The 22,509-nt window shown below is 42.2% G+C and overlaps 2 protein-coding genes across 3 annotated transcripts in view; one reads left to right on the top strand and one right to left on the bottom strand.

Annotated features, from left to right (window-relative positions):
* The window catches only part of Vsnl1 (visinin like 1), a 108,363-nt gene extending 95,711 nt beyond the window's left edge, over positions 1-12,652 (top strand). For both annotated transcript variants that reach the window (XM_021642309.2, XM_060365934.1), the window contains 2 exons: positions 581-796; positions 11,400-12,652. In XM_021642309.2, coding sequence (XP_021497984.1) covers positions 581-796; positions 11,400-11,597 — 414 coding nt within the window. In that variant the 3' untranslated portion in view covers positions 11,598-12,652. The remainder of the gene's footprint in view (positions 1-580; positions 797-11,399) is intronic.
* A 4,600-nt stretch (positions 12,653-17,252) lies between these two features.
* The window catches only part of Smc6 (structural maintenance of chromosomes 6), a 59,461-nt gene continuing 54,204 nt past the window's right edge, over positions 17,253-22,509 (bottom strand). Inside the window, exons 25-27 of the mRNA XM_021642319.2 lie at positions 22,236-22,388; positions 20,211-20,308; positions 17,253-19,245 (exon numbers count right to left, since the gene is read on the bottom strand). Coding sequence (XP_021497994.1) covers positions 19,131-19,245; positions 20,211-20,308; positions 22,236-22,388 — 366 coding nt within the window. The 3' untranslated portion in view covers positions 17,253-19,130. The remainder of the gene's footprint in view (positions 19,246-20,210; positions 20,309-22,235; positions 22,389-22,509) is intronic.

Genomic DNA, 22,509 nt, shown 5'->3' with positions numbered 1-22,509 from the left:
AATAAGCCTAGTCATGTTCTATTTTTAAGGGATTTTTAAATGTCTGTTCTGCAAAGGAAAAGTCCCTGTTAAAAAAGAAAAAGAAAAAGAAACCTGGAATCTCACCCAGGGAGGTGACACAATGTGTCGTGGCACCAGAGACAGAGGCAGAAAACTGGTCCCCATAGGTCCCTGTATCCTGTGGTGTGGTGAACCTAGAAGTTTATGTTGTGCCACGCCATCTGGCCTGCTACCTGCCTCTGTCCTGTCCCTGGAGGTGAGTGGCTAAAGGAACTACAAAAAAGCAAGGTGTTGAGTGACTGCACCTCACTGGAAGCCACATGCAGCCACAGGAAATGGTCTGTCCTGTGCTTACGGACATGTGGGGAGAAGGCCTCGCCTTCTGCCTCCTTCCCTTGATCATCATTGGCCCAATGCATTCTGCTGACATCCGAGGCCCACAACGTCTCCAGCCGCGTTCAGCACGCAGGCTACATTGTGGTGGGCACAGGCGGCTTCTTGCTCCTGACTCGATGCTGGGGGCCTTTCTGCGTCTGTACTTCCTCCCGCTCCTGATCCCTGACTTGTGTGTTCTTTGCAGTTCTTCCCTTATGGAGATGCTTCCAAGTTTGCGCAGCATGCTTTCCGCACCTTTGACAAGAACGGTGACGGCACCATCGACTTCCGAGAGTTCATCTGTGCCCTGTCCATCACCTCCAGGGGCAGCTTCGAGCAGAAACTGAACTGGGCTTTCAACATGTACGACCTGGACGGTGACGGCAAGATCACCCGGGTGGAGATGCTGGAGATCATCGAGGTGGGTCTTTGCCAGGGAACACAAGGCGGCGGGCAGAGACGACCTCACAGAAGCCATCTTGGGCAGAGGTTCTTCTGACTCTCTGGTAGCCCTGCTAGTTACACACCGAGCTTTGGTTTCTCCCCCCGGGTCCCTAGCTGCAAGGCAGGGCAAGGCAGTCACAGAACCAAGGCTAGGCACTTCCTGCCACCTAAAACTGGTGTTTTAGTAAGCCTCTCACTCAGTATAAGGCCTTCCACAACAACAAAAGACTTTCTGGGAGCAAAGGGTATTTATTATGAGGGTCAGTTCCGATTCTAGCTGGGCCCTGCTGAACATGCCAACCCATTCCTTATACCAGCCCGAACTGGGCAGGAACCCAGTGCATCTAGCAGCTGGTCCTACCCCCCCCACACACACACTCACAGCACCACCCTCACCCCACCCCACCCTCTCCAGATTCCATAGGATCCAGAGATCTTTTTCATTTGTGTGGCAAGAACCCACAATTCCTCTGCCCACTGCTCTAGTTGACTAATCACCATTTCTTCTTGTGTGCTGCCTCCTGGATGTGCCAGCCCCCTTGGACTGTACATCATGCTGAGTCGCTCCTGCATCTCATCCTCTTTGGGCCCAGGATGCACCTTCTACCCTAGGCTCCTCCTTCACATCACTTGACTGTATTCACATCTTACCTTTCACCAAACCTTCCTTCCAGTAACCTTACCCAAATGTGACTGCTGTATCCCAACGAACTGTAACCTGACCAAGAAGGGGCCTTTTGTAGCATTTGTCATTGCCCTAGATTACCCTTTGCATAGACTATAGAGAAGAGCACTGGGCCTGCACACAGAAGGATGCTGTGTGCTCATTGCTGTATCCCAGAGTCCTCCAGCCTGACAGGCTCTCAGAGTTGATGGATGCATTGGTATATTTAGTTAAATTAGATGGCCATGGTGTGATGCCCACCCCTGTACCAGACACTATGACCCAGGGAGAGAAATATGCTACTTATTATAGACAAAATGGGGTTGGGATAAAGGTAGAAGACAGCAGCCCAAACCCAAGGAGCCCTCCCCATCCCATTCTCCTTCACTCCCTCCCTAGATAGTCAGAAATCCTTCCCCTAAGGCACCCCTCTACTCTATCCTGCCCTCCTCTGAAGTTGGGCTCTTTTATCACACTCCCTTCTTGCCATGCATAGTCCCTTGTCCTCCTCTGCCTTTTCCTGCTGTGTCTTCAGTGTCTACAGGAGCTCTCCAAGAGGCATACCAATTTGTGGTTACTTATTTATGAGGCTAGCTACGGCTTAAAAATCCCAAGCATGTGGCCTTGTTTTCTCGCCTTGTTTTCTCTCACAGTTCACTCTGTTCTTTGGTTCTCCCCAAGCTCGCTGTGACCTTCCTTCCAAGTTTCATCTTTTTCAACCTCTCTTTCGACATTTCCTCCACTAATGACCAATCCCATCATCCCCTACACTTGTTCTCAAGTCATTGTTAACGTCTTGAGCCAAAGACTGTCAAACACATACCTTCTGTTGCATAACTCACACTGATTATTAATCAAGGCAAATTCAGAAAGGAGGTGCACTGACTACTAGTTAGGGTTACGATTGCTGTAATGAGACACAATGACCAAAGCAAGTTGGGGAGAAAAAGGTTAAAATGGCTTACAGTTCCATACTGTAGGCCATCATCAAAGGAAATTAGGACCAGAACTGAAACAGGGCAGGAAACTGGAGGCAGGAGCTGATGCAGAGGCCATGGAAGGGTGCTGCTTACTGGCTTGCTCCCCATCACTTGCTCAGTCTGCTTTCTTATAGAAAGCTGGTTTGGTACTCCCTACAGTGGGCAGGGCCTTCTCTCATCAATCACTAACTAAGAAATTGTCTTACACCTAGATCTTATGGAGGCATTTCCTCACTTCAGAGTCTCTCCTTTCAGATTACTCTAGCTTAGGGACACAAAACTAGCCAGCCCAGCTACTTTTCTCACTGCTGTTGACTAAACTAACTTGCCAAAAGCATCTTAAAGGAGGAGAGGTTTACTTTGGCTCAGGGTTTAAGGTTTGCAGTCCTTACAGTCGTGGGATAGAAGATGGAGAGGCAAGAGCTTAAAGCAGCTGCTCACTTTGCAGCCCCTTCTGAAACTGGGTACTGGCTCTCAGCTTGCTTTCCCTCTTGATTTGGTACCAGAGGCCCATTCTCTGGAAAGGTGCCACACACAGCTAAGGTGGATCTTTGCACCTCAGATCAATCTCATCTAAAAAATTCTGTCATGGATGTTCCAGAGACTTGCCTCTTAGATGGTTCTACATCCTGCCAAACTGGCAATGAATACTAACCATCACATGGGCTGTCAGTACCCACAGGCTGGGAGATTTGGTGGGTGATTCAGGAAAGGTCCAAGGAAGCAGCAATCATTCAGGACCAGGTACTGCCACACAGTGGAGAAAGAAGCCTGTATGCTTCAGTACCTCCACAAATCCATCTTTGCAAAAGAACAACAATGTTTAATTTTTTTTGTTGTTTGTTTCTGGACATGGTGAATGTCATATCACATTATCTGTATGGTACTGTTCTGATTCAGAGTGTTGAGAGTTGGTTTGAAAAATGGCCAAATTGCATGTGGATTAACGTGGTCTCCTAAAGCTAATTTAGCGCAGTTTTCCTGATGCTTGAGGAGCCCATTCTATGGTCTCTGTTAATGACCTCACATAATCACTGAGGTCTTTCCACTCCAGGAAAATAGAACCTTCCTTGTGTATGGGACTTACTCGTGCATTTAAATGAACAAAGGCATATAATCAATGTGAGTACAAGTAAAAAGGGGAGATTTCAGAAGATAGCCCCGAGGCATGAAAATGCTTAGAAAAAAACCATGATGAACAATCGGTAAAGCAGATTAAGAATGACAGGTAGGGCTGAGGAATTGAAAGTGCTAGCCTCACAAGCATGGGCGTCTGAGTTCCATCCCTGTCACCCGTGTAAAAATGCCGAGAACAGGAGTGCACACTTGTTATCCCAGTGCTGTGGAGATGGAGATAGGAGCATGCTTGAGGATGGCTGGCCAGCCAGCCCAACCTGACTGATGTGCACAAAGACAATCATAGATGCTTGTCTCAAAAACAATAAATGAATGGCATTCCTGGGGTTGGCACCAAAAGTTGTCTTCACTATTTAAAAACACACATGTGCGTGTGCACTTGTACACATACACAAGCACATTAATAATAATAATAATAATAATAATAATAATAATAATAATAATGGATGGCCAATAGATCAAAGTAAAAAGATACAGACATAGCTGGAAAGTGCAGGAACCTTCAAGGGAGAAGGGACATGCAATCCAGAAGAAAATAAACTAGAAAAGACTATCAGTGCTCTCTATCCAAAGTCTGCCAAGAACAGGGATGTGTCTGAGAACTGGTTAGACCTGGAAAGCTAGAAGCTGATAGTGAGTTAGCCACAGGGTTGGATGGCTTAGTCAATATAGAAGAAAATGGCAAGGCTGGCTTCTCAGGAAAGCTGGGCAGTAGCCCTGCTCCTGAATGCGCCAGGCATTCAGCAGCTCTCCCTACGTGGGCTGCTCAGCATTACAATGTCCCCCAGCCTTGTCAGCACAGTTGTGCAGGAACTTCTTTGATTTCATTCTCTGTGTGCATCCTAGAGGAGCCCTAAGCAGGTTTCTGGGTTCTCTGCATATCTCTCTCCTCTCTGGTCTCCTTCACCATAACTCTGCACCCTGCTAAGACTGGTGCCTCCTGAAAGGGAAAGGGGGCCATGTTGCTTGAGGCCTCACCCTTCTGCTGCCACTTGAAGAAACTCACCCATGATCCTCTCCTCCAGGCCTGGTGATGAATGCCTTTAATCCCAGCACTGGGAGGCAGAGGCAAGTGGATCTCTGTGAGTTCAAAGCCAGCCTGGTCCACAGAGCAAGTTCTAGGACAGCCTGGACTGTTACACAGAGAAACCCTGTCTCAAAAACAAACAACGATGACAAAATGAATACCAGTCCTGAATTGCCATCGTAGGGTCTAAAAGAACTCTCCAGTTCCCTAGTTAAATGTGAAAGGCAAGTCAGTCTATGTAGTGCACCGTGGCTCACAATGATGGATGGGGAGGCTTCTGTAAGACAATACCATAATCTGGGTGGTCTATGAACAAAACAAACATCATCTTTATAAGTCTAGAGGCCGAACATCTGAGATCAAGTCTCTGGCAGATTCCGTGTCTGGTGAAGGCTCATTATCTGACCTGGACAGTGCCTTCTTACTATGTGCTCAAACGATGGAAATGGAAAATACCTCACTGGGTCTCCTTTATAAGGACCCTGATCCCATTCATGAAGGTACTGCCTTTGTGACCTAGTTTCTTCCTGTCTTAATTACCTTTTTATTGCTGTGGTGAGATACTATGGCCAAGGTGACCTACAGAAAAAAAGAGTTTAACTTGGGGCTTAGAGTTCCAGAACAACATCTTCAGAGGGTTAGAGCCCATGATCTTCATGGCAGAGAGCATGGCAGCAGGCAGGCAGGAATAGTGCTGCAGCAGATCTGAGAGCCTACATCTAGATCAATAAGCATCAGGCAGAGAGTCCTAATCGGGAATGATATGGGCTTTTAAAATCCCAAAGCCTGTCCTCAGTGACACACCTCCTCCAAGTCCACATCTCTTAATCCTTCCTAAATAGTTCCACCAACTAGGAACCAAATATTCAAGCATGAGCCTACGGAGGCCATTCTCATTTAAACCACCACATTCCATGCCCAGACGACCACAGGCTTGTAGCCATATCATAATGCAAAATGTATTGAATCCAACTTCAAATGTCCCCATAAGTCTATCACAATCCTGACACAGTTTAAAAGTCCAAAGTCTCTTCTGAGACTCAAGGCAATCTCTTAAATGTAAGCCCCTATGAAATCAAAAGGTAAATTACTTCCCACACAGAATATGGCACAGAATATACATTACCATTCCAAATGGGAGGAAGGGGCAGTATAGTGAGGAAATATGGACCAAAGCAAAACTGAAACCCAGGAGAAAAACCTCCAAATCGTGTAGCTCCATGTCTAATGTCAAAGGGTTTCGATGGCTCCACCCTTCCAGCCTTGCTGTCTGCAACACCCTTCTCTCTCTTGGGATGGTTCCACTGTCTGTATGCAGCTCTCCCTGGCAGACATCGGGCCATTCTCATGCAAACCACACTTCCCAAAGCCTACCCCCTAAACCTGTCACACTGAGTGTGAAGAACTTAACGTGATTTTTCTGAGGAGAAGACATTCATTTACAAGGGGTAGGGTCAAAAGTCAGACCTTGGCCCTGCATCAGGGTTCCCAGAATAATAAGAAATTAACAGTAGCCTTCAAGCGTGTGGGAATGACCAAAGCTGTGGAACACCAATTCCCTTCCTCAGCATTTGCTCAGCAAATGCCACTGGTTTCTCAGCATTGCTTTCTGACTTCCAGTTGGTTGTCTCCTTCCCTAGACATTGTCTCTTGAAAAAATTCGGATCTCAGCCATCTCCCCATCACCATTCCCATCTCTATTATTCTGCTAGGTCTGGGTCCTCACGGCTTTAAGTTCTTGTCTCCAGCTACCTTGCTCATAGTCAACAGACTATTGCTCTTACCAGTTAAAGTACTCCTGTGTTTCATCAGCTTCTCATCCAGTCCACCAGAAACCTTTGCAGGGATGATGTCATGTGCCTCTAGGCACAGATCTGTAGATCTCTGCAGAGGATCTCACTGAGATCTTTAGATCCCCAGCTTCAGCCTATCCAACCATCTCTAACTCCTCACTCTTGCACATCCAATGGGCTGGGGGAATTTTCATTTAGGAATCTTCACTCAGAAGAAGCCACAATAGACATATTTCAGGGAGAGCCAATATGAAACAAAGTCAGGATTCTTAGGACAAAGAGGTAGTGCACACTTTAAATGTTGAACTTAGGTATTGAAAGGGAGATGCAATTATTTGGGGCTTTTTGAAGTTTCACTTCTTAAAGGGTGTAATTTATAACCAGACTCAATGATAGAAAAGTTTTAAAAATATGTAAAACTTGAGAATTAAACAAGGGAGCTGGAGATATTGATCAGTAGAGTAATGACGGTTAGTAGCATTGACTGTTCTTAAAGAGGCCACAGGTTCAATTCCCAGTATCTACATGGCAAATTACAACTGTCTGTTACTCCAGACCCAAGAGATATGATTCCTTTTCTGGCATCTGTGATGCACAGACACACATGCAGGCAGAATACCATGCACATAAAACAAACAAGTAATTTTTTTAAAAAAGAAGCAAAAAATGCATTATTCGGTTTAGAAATTTCCCTTAAAGAATTTTTTTTAAATGAAGGTGTGAGGTGGTTTATGAAATTAAGTGTCCAGGTTTAAAATGGGAGAGAAGTGGTGATGAGGTTAAGCTCAGAGGTGACATACATTTTGGTCTTGAGCATGATTCGTTAGCTGTTTTAGCATTTGTTTGCAGTCTCTCTCTGAAAATGACATGAGGTGGTGCGTGCCTATAATCCCCATGTTCAAGAAGTTGAGGCAGGAGGATCATAAGTTCAAGATCAGCCTGGGATACAAAGAGATCTCAAGGCAAGCATGAAATATATTAATGAGACCCTGTCTCAAGAAAACAATTAAAAGGGCATACTATAACTTTAGACATTCTCCACAGTGGTTTGTGTTTTCCTGTTGGTTTGACTTGGTTTTTGATGTGCTTCCTTCCTTTCTTTCCTTCCTTTTCTTTCTCTTTTCTTCCTTCCTTCCTTCCTTTCTTTCCTTTTCTTTCTCCTTCCTTCCTTCCTTCCTTCCTTCCTTCCTTCCTTCCTTCCTTCCTTCCTTCCTTCCTTCCTTCCTTTCTTTCTTTTTCTTTCTCTTTCTCTTTTCACTTCTGTATTAGTGCTCTGTCTACATGTACACCTGCATGCCAGAAGAGGATATCAGATCCCTTTTTTATAGATGGTCATGAGCCACCATGTGGTTTTCGGGAATTGAACTCAGGACCTCTGGAAGAACAGACAGTGCTCTTAACCACTGAGGCATCTCACCAGGCCCCTTCATTTTGTGTCTTTACATGGTGTCTCATTCTATTTCTTCTGCCTGGAATGTGTCTCAAAGTTGTGAGTCCAACCATTCTGTCTAACACTCAGGTCTGAACTGTCTCACATTGGTCAGTTTAACCTCTTGCTCTGCTTCGTCTGACTTCCCACCTTGCTCAGGTAGCCTACAGCTGACGATTCTGTAAGGGCTAATGTCTTAGTTAGGGTTACTATTACTGTGAAGAGACAATGTTATCAAGTCAATTAATGGAAGATGCACTCACTTGCGGGCTTGACTACAGTTTCGGAGGGTGAATCTATGACCATCCTGGCTGGAAGCAAGGCATTAAGCATGTGGGCATGGTGCTGAAGCAGTAGCTGAGAGTTTTCATCTGACCCACAGATGAGAAAGAAGGGGGGAGAAAGAGAGAGAGAAAGAGAGAGAGGTTGAAAAACATATGAGGGAGAATGAAAAGGGGGTGATGTAAAACCGCAAAGCCTGTCTCCAGTGACACACCTCTTTCAATAAGGCTACACCTCCTAATCCTTCCCAACCAGTCCTGGACCAAACATTCAAATATATGAGCCCATGGGGGGGGGCATTCTTACTCAAACCTCCTGCAAGGGAGGAAAAGAAACAAGTGGCTGATTTTGAGAAGCCCGCTGATCTATGGGCACTGCCCCAGAGAAGTAAATGGACAAAGCCAACTGAGTGATGTGGTGCTGATAACAGAACGGGGAAGAATCTGTAGGAGGAAAGAGGTGCAGTGAGCCTCAAAAGCCCATTAAGAAAGGCACACCTAAAAGAATCACAGGCATAGGACTAACAGATCGACACAGGGAGACAGACTGAACATTCACTTATTTCTTCATGCGAGAGCACACCCTGTGCACAGGGAGGCTCATAGGAAACCTGCTGATGCATGCTGGGAATGCTTCTGGGACACGATGCAGAGGGATTCTGCAGGTTCTCTGGGGACATGTTAGGATTTAGTTTGAAGTCTGGCATACCCTCTCTGATATGTAGGGACAGAGTGAAGTACTTGATAGAACTTTCCTTTCTTGGGTGTCATATTCTCAGACAAAATTAATGAGATCCCCATCCTGCCTATCAGACTTGCTGCTGAGGTCCTCAGATGTGTCTCTCATATTTACATTTGTTATTACTCTGACTTTATTAATAGGACACTTGTCTTACTGGCTGCTTCATGTCTTTTGCCTGGTGAGAAACCTTTTGATTTCATCTTTTAAAGGACAGAGAAAAAAAATGCAGCTACAAGCAAATGGCTCCTTTGTCTCTCTCTATATTTTTTTTAAGTATTTTTTTAATTTATTATGTATACTATATTCTGCCTGCATGTACATGGCACTCCAGAAGGGGCACCAGATCTCATTATAGATAGATGGTCATGAACCACCATGTGGTTGCTGGGAACTGAACTCAGGACCTCTGGAAAAGCAGCCAGTGCTCTTAACCTCTGAGCCATCTCTCCAGCGCCCCCCACTCCTATCTCTTTTTAAATTTATGGCACTAAGAAAAGACTCTGACATTCCCTAGAGCACACTCAGGCTACTGGTCTAACCTGGACCCTGTCTACCAATGTAATGGAACTTCTATAGTCTATCGCTTTTAAAGACCTTGTTGTTTGTTTTTCCCCACCAGAAGAGTAACACAATCTAGTTACAAAACATAACAAGGCAGACTATTTCACCTCAATGGACATGTTAACATGATAAATAAAGCACTCTCTAATGGGCTACCTTCCCTAATAGGCATGTTTAAAACAAATGCATTGAGTTGCAATTTGCAGGTCATAAATTCATTCATTTAAGCTATACAATTCAATGATGGGGGTGGGGTGATGGTGGCACTCCCTATAATGAAATTCTGAAGTATGTTTGTTCCTTAATGAAGGCCCCTCAAGTCCCCGCACCCCCTGTCAACTGAGATTTGGTCAATTGCCGCTTTGCCTCTGTGGATCTGATGTCGCACATAAATGGAATCCTGTGATTCTGGCAACGGAGTCTTGTGCCTGGCAGTGGTGGTCAGCGTTTCTGCTTTTGGGAGTTTACCCACGGGAAACTTCCTTCTTCATTGCTAATGCGCTGTCCCACTGCACAGATGTGTCACCCCACTTACTAATTTAAGAGCACTGATGTTGTCCCCACTTGGAGGCTACAAATGCTGCTCTGCACGTTCTCACGAGAACTGTTTGCAGCAACGAGCACTTCTCACTCTAAGGCACTTTTCACGAAAGAAAACTGTCTGTCTAGGAAGCACGTGTATTAATTATGGACAGTTAGTTGACGTGTGGCATGCTTCTAGCTCTGCTCTTTCACTCACGTCAATCTACAGGTCTTTCTGAACTAACTTCTTTGCACATTCAGCTTTAATGTTCCCCCTGTGACACATTGTGAGACCCTTGTCAATTGACATCATTTCACTTTTTCTAAATTCCCAAAGCTACTGTGTGCTGTCATCCCTACCCACTCAGAGTATCTGAAATGAGATGTCATTTTCTTTCCTGATCCTCTTCTTATTCCACGACCCTTCATTGTTACTGCAGACCTGTTTACTTCCTGCACTCTGAAATCTGATATTCATCCCCAGATCTTTTCCATCTACCTGGCCTCGGAATTTACACATATCTGGTTATGTTACTCTCAACAAAAACCACTTAAGAGTTAGGAATCCACTTCAATTCCTTACCCCTCCTAAAGAAAACTTTCTGGTCTGCCTTTTGCATCCCTCTCTAGTTTCCTTCTTCACCAACACCCTTCTTGGATCTTCTCCTAGCCCACTTCATGTCTCTTGACCCAGAAAATTAAATAAATCTGTTTCTTTCAACTAATATTTGTTGAAGATTTATTATGTGACAAGCATAGTGTTAATTCTTGAAGAAGTGAGAAAACCACAGCATTTTTACTTTCATGGAATGCACTCTCTGGTGAGGAAAACAAAGCAATTGCAGTAATTGCCTTAGGCTTTCTATTGCTGGGATAAACATTATGACCAATAACAACTTGGGAAGGGCATGGCTTATTTCATCTTACACGGCCAGGTAATAGTCCACTGTTGAGAAAAGTCAGGGCAGGAATTTAAGCAGAGCAGAAACCTGGAGGTATGAACTGACTGGAAGTTACAGAGGAATGCTGCTTATTGGCTTATTCCTCTCATTCAGTCTCCTTTCTTATAACACTCAGGAACCAATTGCCCAGGGTTGGCACTGGCTCCTGTGTGCTAGATCCATTCCAGCAATCATTGATTAAAAAAAAAAAAAAAGACAAAAAAAGACATACAGGTAATCTGTTGGAGGTATTTTCTCAACTGATGTTTCTTTTTTCAAAGAACTCAAGCTTATGCCAAGTTGACGGAAAACTAGCTAGCACAATAATAAAGTGTGTTATACTCCACTGGGGAAAGAGGTACAGGTTGCTATGGGAACTTAAAGAGAAAGGGGAACTAAGTTTAGGAAGATAAACTGAATCTAAGTAGGTGAAGAGACAGGCAGATCGCTCTCTGGCTCCTTGGGTTTCTTGTAATGCCATCTATCGTGTTCTTTTCCCCAAGGCTATCTACAAAATGGTGGGCACCGTGATCATGATGAAAATGAATGAGGATGGCCTCACGCCGGAACAGCGAGTGGACAAGATTTTCAGCAAGATGGATAAGAACAAAGATGACCAGATTACATTGGATGAATTCAAAGAAGCTGCAAAAAGCGACCCTTCCATTGTATTACTTCTGCAGTGCGATATTCAGAAATGAGCTGATTTCAATGCTATGGACTGCACAGAAGTCTTGATGTTCCATTCAGTCTGCAGCTATACACACACACACACACACACACACACACACACACACACACACACACACTTGCTTGGACTACCTATACATGGACTTGCTTCTTGTGTTTGAAACACTTGTGTGCATGAGAATGTCATTTGCTAATGAATTTTAAAAGCATATATTATAAAAAAAAACGACATCCTGCCACAATGTGATATGTGTAATATCATTTCATTAAAATACATCTTCCTCTAAAGCCTGGGCAGAAGCTGCAAAGAGTTCTATGATTTCTTGTACATGTTTTGCTAATGCTTGTGTCTCCTTGATTATATAATGTTAGTAGCACTGAGACCCCCCACGGTAATGTAATTTAATTATGGGCTGTGTCACCATTCTCCTGTAAAATAGTACTGGACAGACACACAGGAGGGGCTCTTGGCTCCCTGTCTGGTCCACACACAGCTTGTATTATCCTTGAATATAAATGTACTACATTTGCATGCCTTTTGGGTTTGCCTTAATTCTTACCTCATTTGTAACCTCTCAATCTGGAAAGAGCTGTTTTGGATGAATGCAGTATGAAACTTAAAAATTATGCTAAATGATTAATTCATTAAGCACAGCTATATATATCTATCTATAGACACAAAGGCATTATTTATTGAAAGCAAAACAATGATGGGAATGTTTTGATTTCTGCTTGATGTTTCAAAGGCTTCTAGGAAGGTGGCAACAGATGTCCCAAATAACTTTCTAACATTTGATTTATTTCCCTAATTCTTAATTTATAGTTTTCAGCTCGATGTTGGTTAACAGTCAAGGTCAGTTAGCAATGACTAAATCTACCCGTAAGCATACATCTTTGGAATTTAAAGAATGAATGAAAGGGGGAAAGTCACTTTCTAACTTCTCATCCAGCCCCTTCCCCAAGGAGGGACAATTAATATGGCATGTAACGTTTAAAGAAAACAGGAGATTTGTTCATTCTGGAAAACAATGCTCATTATGTGACAATAAACTTTATCTCAGTGTGACTCTGGTGCCAACAACGTATTATGTTCTAGACAACTCTGTGGAGGCACATGCTGTGGGCAAGTGGGGCCCTCCAAGATGTCGGGAGTAAAAGGCGTGCTGCTGCTTATTTTTCACGATGGAATATAACTGATCCCTTTGACTTTGCAGGGAGAGGGGTGGAGGATGTCATCCAGAACTCTAAATCGGGTTGGCATTTTCAGACCATGCCTGGAGACGTTCCACTTCTTCACACAGTGCAGTCCTCTTGTGTTTCCTCTGAGGGAGACCTCTGCATGTGCACTGCATACTAGCTGTGAAGCCTTTCAGGGACAGCCATTGTGACCATACCCAAAGGGGAACAACAACAACAACAACAACAAAAAAAACCCCACAAACTTTATTTTAATTAAAATAACTTATGTAGATCTAGGGCTTACTTTTTATCACACACTGCAGCCTTCCTTCCTTGATTCAAGGAAATTTTTATTGAGTCCATCTTTACCCCTAACCATTTTCCTTTGTCTTAGGACTATTAAATGACACTAGCCATCCAATTCAATTCATCCATCCATCCAACTCATTTCACAAGTCATTGTGACTAAGCAAAGCTTACTATTCATAGGACACCAACAGACCTAAACTCTGCCCCAAGAGAGAGAATACCTCCACGAGTGACTAGGAACCCTGACACCTTTTACCCCTGTGAATGGTGAGGAAGAAGCAAGGGCAGAGAAAGTCTGAGATTCTCTCACTACAGTTCCCTCTCACTCAGCGAGGATAACATGGGTTAACTGGGGGTGCCACCTGGTTACACGGGGCTCTGGTGAACCATTCATAACAAGCCCTTGCTGACTGCTGATTTTGCTCCCAACACTGTTCTTTTGATGTGTGTGGAGACAGCCCATACATGCTCATGAATGTCAAACTCCAAGAAACAGAAGAAAAACACAGCAAGATAAGAGGGAGAGGGGTGGTATATGACAGTGGCTCTTTCCACTAATATGGTGAGATGACATTTGAAATAAGACCACCCAGAAGGATCAGAGTGGAAGGCAATAAGGGAATGATACCAAGAACTTAGTTAAATGAAACCCTCCCACAGGCCCATTAGTTCTCTTTATAAGTAAAATATAGAAGTTATGTCGACAAATAAAAATCTGATTTGCTTGTTTAGTCCTCCTTTTTACAATTACTGTAGACTCACTGGCGGTTGACCCTGAAGAAAAGTCATGTGTGACCTCTGGGTTAGCATTTTTATTCCTGATCATATTGTCCACCCACCCTCAGTAAACAAAACAGAAGCCACTTACAGAAGGACCTGTGAGGACATGTCCCAGGACATCTGTGATGGCTGTTGGTGTAGGCAGTGGAGTCATCTACTGGCTTATCATTACAGGATCGGGTAAGTAAAATACCTAAGACGTCTCAGCTTGGCAGCCTATGCACCAGCTGGAGAGGACACAGGGTATGTATAGCATGAAGAAACGTCGTAAATGCTGAGTAGGGGATGAAGAATAAAACCTACTACACAGCATAGTATATGTACAAATGGAAGGCAACCCACGAAAGGACTCGAATCACTTTAGGTGAAGGGTGGGTGGTAATGGAGGTGGTTTCATTACTGTTACTCCATAATAACTCAACCCCCAATCACAGTAACTTGAAACAAGCATTTTATCACCTCATGTGTTAAGTGTTCAGCAGGCTGACACTGGCTTACAGTCAAAGCAGCTACTTAGACTTGTTTAGTGAAAATGGGCCAGGGTCACTCTGGGCTGGCTGACAACCTCAAGACTTCTCTTCACAGGCTAGCTTGTGCTTTTTTACATGGTAGCCAGGCAGCAGCCAACACTACAAAGTGATCTTGGCTCCTGCAAGAAAGCCACATCCTATCTCCTGTTAGGTGAAGCCATGTTCTTGGAGAATATACAGCACGAGAGATTTTTGTCATCGTCTTCAAAATACAACATGCCTGTCTAATCTGTGGCAAAAGCTCACATCCCAGATTCCATGTGAAATGTGTCTCCCAAGAATCTGTAAGTTTCTTGCCATGACTCTGGGATCAGGCTTGAGGGCCTGAAGGCTTCTCACGTACAGCACACTGAGTACCATTCTTGACCCTAAGTCCCCCATATGAACTGGGTAATTATATCCCCTCACACACATTAAATGGTGAGCTAGGCTTACAACCACTGCAATACACACTTCAAGTCGGAAAGAAAAGGCACACAGCTTTTCTAATCAACAGCAACTCCACAGTGTGGTGGGGTACATCTTATAAGCTTCTCGATGGGGGACTCTAGCTTATTGTCTACATGTAAAATCTTAGAGCTACCAAGACCTTAGACATAGTTCAACACTTTTTAAATCTTCTGTATGTTTTGCCTACATATGCTGTAGGGGCCAGGTGTTGAGTCCCCCAGAACTGGAGTTACAGGCAGTTGTGAGCTACTATGAGGGTGCTGGGAACTAAACTCAGGTCGTCTTAAATGCTGAAGGCTTTGAACAGTTGCAGGGTGGAAGGCACAAACCTGTTTCACCTGCCCTGTCCCAGTGAGTTTATTAACTTATAAATCCACTGTCTCGAAGTGGTTCATCCTGAAACTGGTATAGAATAAAACCCCCTAAGAGAATTAGCAATCCTACTGTTTAAGGGGAAAGACCCATGAAGCCCTTAGAAGCATTTTGTCTGCAAAGGTCAACACCCACCTTTCTGTGCCCTAATAAGAGCACCCTGGATTTTTAAATTTTTCTTTTCCAAGTTGAAACCACAGTGCCACTTTATTAACAGCTTACTTTGTCAGTTCAGGCTTAGGCCTTTGGGGGCCCTGCGGCCAGTTTTTGTTCCTTTTGAGTAGGCCTGACAATGTGGGATTGGTTTTTGCACTGAAGCCTTTTTCTGAATTTGAAAAGCAGTCAGCATCTGGCAGGAATGAGACAAACGTGGTTCCTCAGATGTCATTGCTTGTCCTTATCTTGTTGCTCTCACATCTTATTACATGCACCATAGCATAGCCAGAAGGTTTAGACATTCTAGTTTACTGTGTGCCTTTTCCTGTTTCCCAGGTTAGTGCACTTTCCTCCGTGTAAGATGGATCCTAATCTTGGCACCTATAATTCAGTATTCCTCACCACAAGCATCCATAAGACTAGGTGGGTTTCTGCCAATAGCTTTTCCAAGGCCATTTGGATTAGTGGCATTTCCTGTTCAGTATTGTACAGATTAGATTGTTTTATTTTACATTTACTTTCAAGTAAATGTAAAATACCAAGATCTGCTCCTTTAGCTATTAAAAGGAACCACTCCACTATCTTAAAAGTCTTTATATTCTCTCCTGTCCCTTAACTACACAACTCATTTGTGTTATTCTTGCTTGGAATCTCTACTATGAAGACACAGGCTTTGCAGGGTGGACAGCACAAAACCTCTTTCCAGAAGTATCAAGGCTTCCCCACATAAGCAATTTCAGTTTCTTCCGGTGCAGCCTTGAGGAGGAGCTCAGTCCCAGCAAGCCTAGGGGATCCACTTAAAAGCTCTTGAATATTCAGAGGAGTTTCACTTCTTTTCATTGCCTATTCAGATCTAGCCTGGCAAACTACATAATTTTACCAGATCCCATTAGTTATACCCTAGCCAGAGCAAGGAGGGTCTCCACAAAGCAAGGTCCTGGAACATGGGAGGGATTTACTGTGGTTGGCCATCTGTGGAAGATACTGTCTGCTAGTGGGCATGAACAGGAAATAGGGAAGCACTGCATAAATAATGCTGAAAGCAAATCCATGAACTGAGATGTAGATTTAAGTCAAGCCTCTGCAACTGAGTTCTGCTAAAGCAGTCACACCTCAGCAACCAGGACCATGACTTCCTTTATGTCCCAGGTGTTACTTCAGAAAGAGGTTGGTAGCTTCAAGGATACAACCCCAATCCCTGAAAACATAGCTTTCTTCCAGTAGGTTCCAGCACTACCCATTAACACTAGAGGCTAGAAACCATGTATTTATCACATAGGACTTCCAGGGACACGAGCAACAGCTATGTGTTGTAAATTTATTGACTGCCTCAACAAATTCAGCAATAGCTACATGCTGTAAATGTATTAACTAGTTACTGATATGACCAGAAATCTGTCTTGGGATAAAGACTTACTCTCTAGTCCTACATCTAATTTGCACTCAGCCATAAATAAATAAATAGGTGCCCTGCTATGTAGCTATCCTAGTTTACTTTCACATATGAGCCACTGCCCTGTTTCTTGCAGACTTTAAGCATTTGTCTCCATATACAAATACTCCAGACATCACAAAGCCAGCCCTGCCATACACGAAAGGCAATGAAAGAAATAAAAACTTGGAAAATAGTTAAAATAAGTTGCTTACTAATTTTGTAACTATTCTTATACTTTAACTTACTAAAACTCAGTACACTTAACATTTTGTGAATGATTCTAATCAATTCCTGAGAAAGAACACTGAGTATGTAAGTTTTAAAATCCAAACCTGTCTTAGGGTGTTTGGGGACTTTAGAGCTACTGAATGATAAGTATATATAAATCACTGTTTATGAAGAGGCCCAAGTTAGTCAATTACTCCTTGTCCCAATTCACAAAAGCATGACCTTAATACATATAAATTTTAAGTTTTATTTTTAGAAGTTACACATACTTAAGAACAATAGCTTTTCAAAAATTTTTCCAATCGATGTTATTACTACTTAGAACATTAGATGAAGATGTCACTTATGATTGAAACCAAAATTTTATGAGGCCCAAGCAATGTACTGTCTTCAGCAGGAGCTCTGGATCTGAGGATTGCATTTCCCATAATGCATTGTCTTCTGCAGGAGATGCTCAGGGTATGAGGGTTGCATTAGAAGCACACTTAAAACTAACACAAAAACTCAAGACACTGAACTCCTTATCTAATTAAAATTAATGCACTGGTAAATTCCACCTTCATTTTACTTGAAAAAGTGTATGTATGTTAAAATAGTTCTGATATAAATGAGTTATACTGCTTATGGTTGGTGGGGAAAGTTTAAAATACCCAGCAGTTTCCTCTTTTTATATTCTTAAGACTAGAAAATCCTTTTAGATTTTTGGCAACTGTTTTAAGAATACATTCTCTTCCCCACCAAAACAAAATCCAGTTTTTGTCAATAACTATAGAAGTATGCTTGCTTTTAAAAATAGTACTTTCTTAAAATACTTCCTTTTCAGGTTCATAAATATGTATTTTAATTTATTGCTGGTAATAAAAGGAATGCATCTTGCTACTATTAAATGTCTGTTTAAAGGTTAGCCCTAATCCTAGAACACAGGCACTAGAACACTCATGTTTTCTTTAAAAACAAAAAATCATGAATACCATTTTTTACAGTAAACTGATCATTGTAGAAACCTTTTAATGTCTCTAGAATCAGGGTGTGTCATGTCATCTTACCATTAAGTGTAGATTTTGTCTCATGCAGCCATTAGCTCCTCTGCCTGATGACAGGCATTCACCTTCTTTTCCCAGCCCTGCTTTACCACTAAGTTGTATTCTCAGGCCTCAATTTCACTTTGAGTCGGAGGCTAAGCTGCCCAGGCTGGCCTTGAACTCACTCCATAACCCAGGCAGGACTAGAACTTGTAATCCTCTTCCATCTGCCTCCCCAGTGGCTGTACCACCAAAAACAGGATTTTTACACTAGGCCACACCATGCTACTGGTTAAACAGGAAACTGTCACAGCTGTGACATGCTCTTCCTTGGGTGGAGGACTGTTAAAGCACAAAGGAGAAAACATTGTTGGAGTTGGCAGTGCTTCCGGACCACATGAAAGTATTTAATGAAGACCATCTTAAAACTGATAAAATATAGTGATTAAAAACTGTATCCAAAATCTATAGTTGTACCCTAGGGTTAAAAACCAATAGAAAGCAAAGATTTTGCCAGTATAATCAGTCTTAAGTAGTCTCTAATACTTAAAACATCAATATGTGCAGTGTAAGCAGTTCCTGTATACTGCATCCACCGATTCCACACTGAGAAATCCCTCTTTCCACAGACATTTGTTAATCTTTAAGCCAAACTGTAACAACCTGGAGAAGCAAAACTAAACATCAGGTGCTCAAACTTTTATTTTAATTCTTACAAAATACTATAGAAATGAACCCAAAATGAACAGATATGTACATGTGCATATGTACAAAATTTTACTCCTGAAAAAATTTATAAAAGTGGATGGTAAAAACAAACAAAACACAGAAACTCCAAAGCAAACAAACATAAAAAGATTTAAAACCAGTATTATGAAATTGGTTTTCACAGGAAAAGCCATAGTAATTTTAAACTATTGGCAGTAGCTGGTTTTCTAGGCTTATTTACACAATTGATGGGTAATATCAAAGGAGCTTCTTTATTTCAGAATAACTCTAGTCTTCTAGTCTCACTTTATTTCATCCACCAGTCCAGACTATTCCCCTCACAATCTTACAGCACGAGGGCAAGGCACTAAGCTGTCAACTTGCGTTGTCATCTTCCTCTTGAGTTACAGGTCGGAAGGGCAACGTGGTTTGCCCTCTTTCAGGGTCAGACATTCGAAGAATTCTAATCAGTTTACTTGAAGGAAGTGAGCTAGAGGAAGCAAAAGTAATCACTCAATTTCCAAATAAAGTTTTTACTCATTCAATACTTCCCTAGTATTCACTCACACTAGGTTCAATTCCCAACAATATGAGAAATCAATAAATTAAAAAACTTCCTGCTACATCTTATCTATTTTCAATTTGTATGAAAAGAATTTTTTTTTTTTTATATGTCAGCTACTTTACACTCTTGTTCTTGTCTGGAGTTTCCTGGATATTACAAATCAAACTGGCACACGATCATGGGACTACTTTGAAACAGGAGATCAAAGGCAAAGGATGGTAACACAGCAGAGCTCTTTCTAAGACTCCTGTTTTTAAGTAGCCAAGGACAAAGAAGAAGGGATCTTAAACTGTTTCTTTGTTTTACACAGAATTACTAAGATCACTTATTATCTGTTGGCCAAGAAAACCACAAAGGAACAAATTCAAAATATAAAGAAGTCAAAATACATTCTAGTCCAGTTGTTTCTTAAAGAAGATATATGACATGAATGAAAGTTTAAGCATCTAGGAAAGTAGAAGACATCTTAAATCTGTAAGAAGGCAGACTAATCAACCTCCACCCCTTACCCCATCATTTTTGCACTTAACAATTTAAAACCATGCTCCAGGCTGCTTTCACTCACTCACCATGCTTTGCCTATCTGGGATTTTTGTTTGTGTACATGCGTGTGTGAGCCTCCCATGTAGAAGATTTCCTTCCCCTGGTTAATCCCTTTGGGAGGAAGACCCACTGTGCCCCAGCCACACTGAGCTCAGAGTGCTGGCTGTGTGCTGCATGGTGTGCCAGCGGCAGGGTACACAGGGGAGTGAGAAATCTCCATCCGCTAGGTTTGGCTCTAGGACCTTGTCGGTGTAGGTAGGGTTTAAGTTATGTATGTCCCTTCTATACATGTGATCAAAATAAATAAAATTATGTGTGTGTGCTCACAGAAAGTTTTAAGACGTTACCTCATGCTTTGTGGGGTAAGCAAGATAAACTGTCTAAAACGTTGGGAATCTGCCATCTTAAGTATCATGTCCATCGCAATTCTTCTATTAACCATATCCTGAAGAGGAAAGATAAAAGTTTAGATTGGTTTTGCATCTGTTATTTCTATAAAAGCAGTATTCTTTTGGCTAAAACAAACTAGAGTTTTATTCATTACATATGATGCCAAGTAGTTCATCTTGAAAAAGTAGTATCAGAAATTATAAGGGGAAAGCAACTGAATATTCTCCCAAGCCACTTCTATGTTCTTCTCTTTCAAATATAAGTAACACAATAATAAGAAAATATTCCAATGATATACTATTACAGAACGAATCTGTAAGTACACAGATAATTAATTGCTCAGGATAAAAATAAAAAATTTGCCTGGTTTTAAATTTATCAAGTGTCTCAGAATTTAGAAAGCATGGCAGTCACAAGGCATCAGAAAAAAAGCATCATTGAAAGATAAGCACAGTTTAAGAATGAAAATACACTAGACAGGGGCACAGTACTTGCAAAATTACAAACAACTTAGTACAGCTAAAATTTCTGGCAGATACTACACCATTAAGGATCTCAATGTTACCTTAAAAAATTAAAGACTTTATATGTAACCACCTAGGGGTTTTAAAAGGCCTGTTTTTATAAACCAACACCTTTCTAAGTCATGTGGAGGGATGGGCTGCAGATAAGAAACAGCAAGACACCAGTCTGAAAGTCTAGCAAGAGGCAGCTGGAGGGAAAGGGACAAGAGGTAGCAGCACCACAGTGAGACAGGAGGAAGGGGTAGAACAACCAGAGAGGAGCAAAAAAGGCCAGGCAGCGTGTTAGTAAAAGGAAAGAGTTAATAAGATAACGATTTTAAAGCTAGGTAATTAGGATGGCATTTATAATTTGTCATTAACAAGGTAAAAAATTTAGAAAAGAAAGATTATTTGAGGAAGATCCACTCAGTCTCAAACATACTGAGCTTGGAATGTTGACAGTTTACTGGATGGTGGAATGTGCAGTGTGGCACACAGGTCTAGGCTACAAACCAGATTATCAGGACAGAAGACCTCCATGAAGTAGGTCTATAAGCAGATAGTGGCTTTGGTGCCTGTAGGGAGGAATGTATATCACTTCTACACATATGTGACTAGGAAAACAAAAATATTGTAAAACGCAAACAGAAAATGTCAAACACTCAGTGAAATCAGAGCTGGAGGCAGAAAAGAAGACTAAAAGGGAACACTGTAGAAATAAATCCAGAATGAGTGTAGAGACTATAAGACAACACATCCCAAGAAAGAGGGCACAGGTGCCAGGTACTCCAATAAATAAAGATCAAGCTCACGGATGAATCTGATAAATGACTGCTGTGGAACCCAAGCCCAGACTACAGTGCATAAAATAGTAAGGATATATGTAAAACATAGAATGTCATCTGAGCTGTGTTGTAGCCCAATGAGGTAATTAATAGTAACACCTTCTACTACATGGAAAAACTGAGACCCCAGAAGACTCAGTCACTAGAGTAATTGTAGCAGTCCCTGGTTTCAAAACCTTCAATTTTTTTTTTTTACCCTTAAAGTCAAATGCTCTTACAACTTGTGTTACCTTTTTTTGCCTTCCTGTTACTCTTTTGAAAAGCTTGGCCATAACCAAAGGAGCCAGTCAACAAAAGCCCTGTGTTAAGAAGCCAAGAGCTTTATGATATCTTTAAGTTGATGGCAATTAGCTAGGGGAAGGGCTGAAAAAGACAGCCTGCCAGGTAGACACTCAAGATATACATGGTGGGAGAGAAAAGCTAGAGTAGAGCAGGGCCTCTGTAGGACCCTGTAGGGCCTCTGTAGGACAGAGCAGCCATGGAGAACACTAAACTACAGGGACTCCCCAAACACTAACACCACAAACTAATGTGGCAGGGCACAACCTTCCCTATTGTAGGGAAACAAAATAAAGACTCCCTTTCAAAATATTCCAACCAAATAAAAATCAGAGAACATAAAATTCAACAATACCATGTAGACATCAAACTCGTCCAGGCATCTGAAAGGTGATTCAGCAATGGACCACAGGGACAGAATGAAGCACACTGTAGAGAAAGAACGTTCCCCACCAGAGAGAGCACGCATGTCATTGAAGGAAGCTTTGTTTCCCTCTCCGGGCTGAACCTTTAAAAGTGATCACAAAAAAAAAAAACAGGTTTATAGTTTAAAACAAGAGAAAGAGGGATAAAGCTAAGATTATTTAGCAGTATGAAAGAATCAGTTCCATTCAGGATATTTCATACTG

This window comes from Meriones unguiculatus, chromosome 1 (genome assembly GCF_030254825.1).
Source record: "Meriones unguiculatus strain TT.TT164.6M chromosome 1, Bangor_MerUng_6.1, whole genome shotgun sequence".
Taxonomy (NCBI): Eukaryota; Metazoa; Chordata; class Mammalia; order Rodentia; family Muridae; genus Meriones; species Meriones unguiculatus.
The sequence above is the reverse complement of the archived record's forward strand: the minus strand, read 5'-3'. Positions and strand labels throughout refer to the sequence as shown.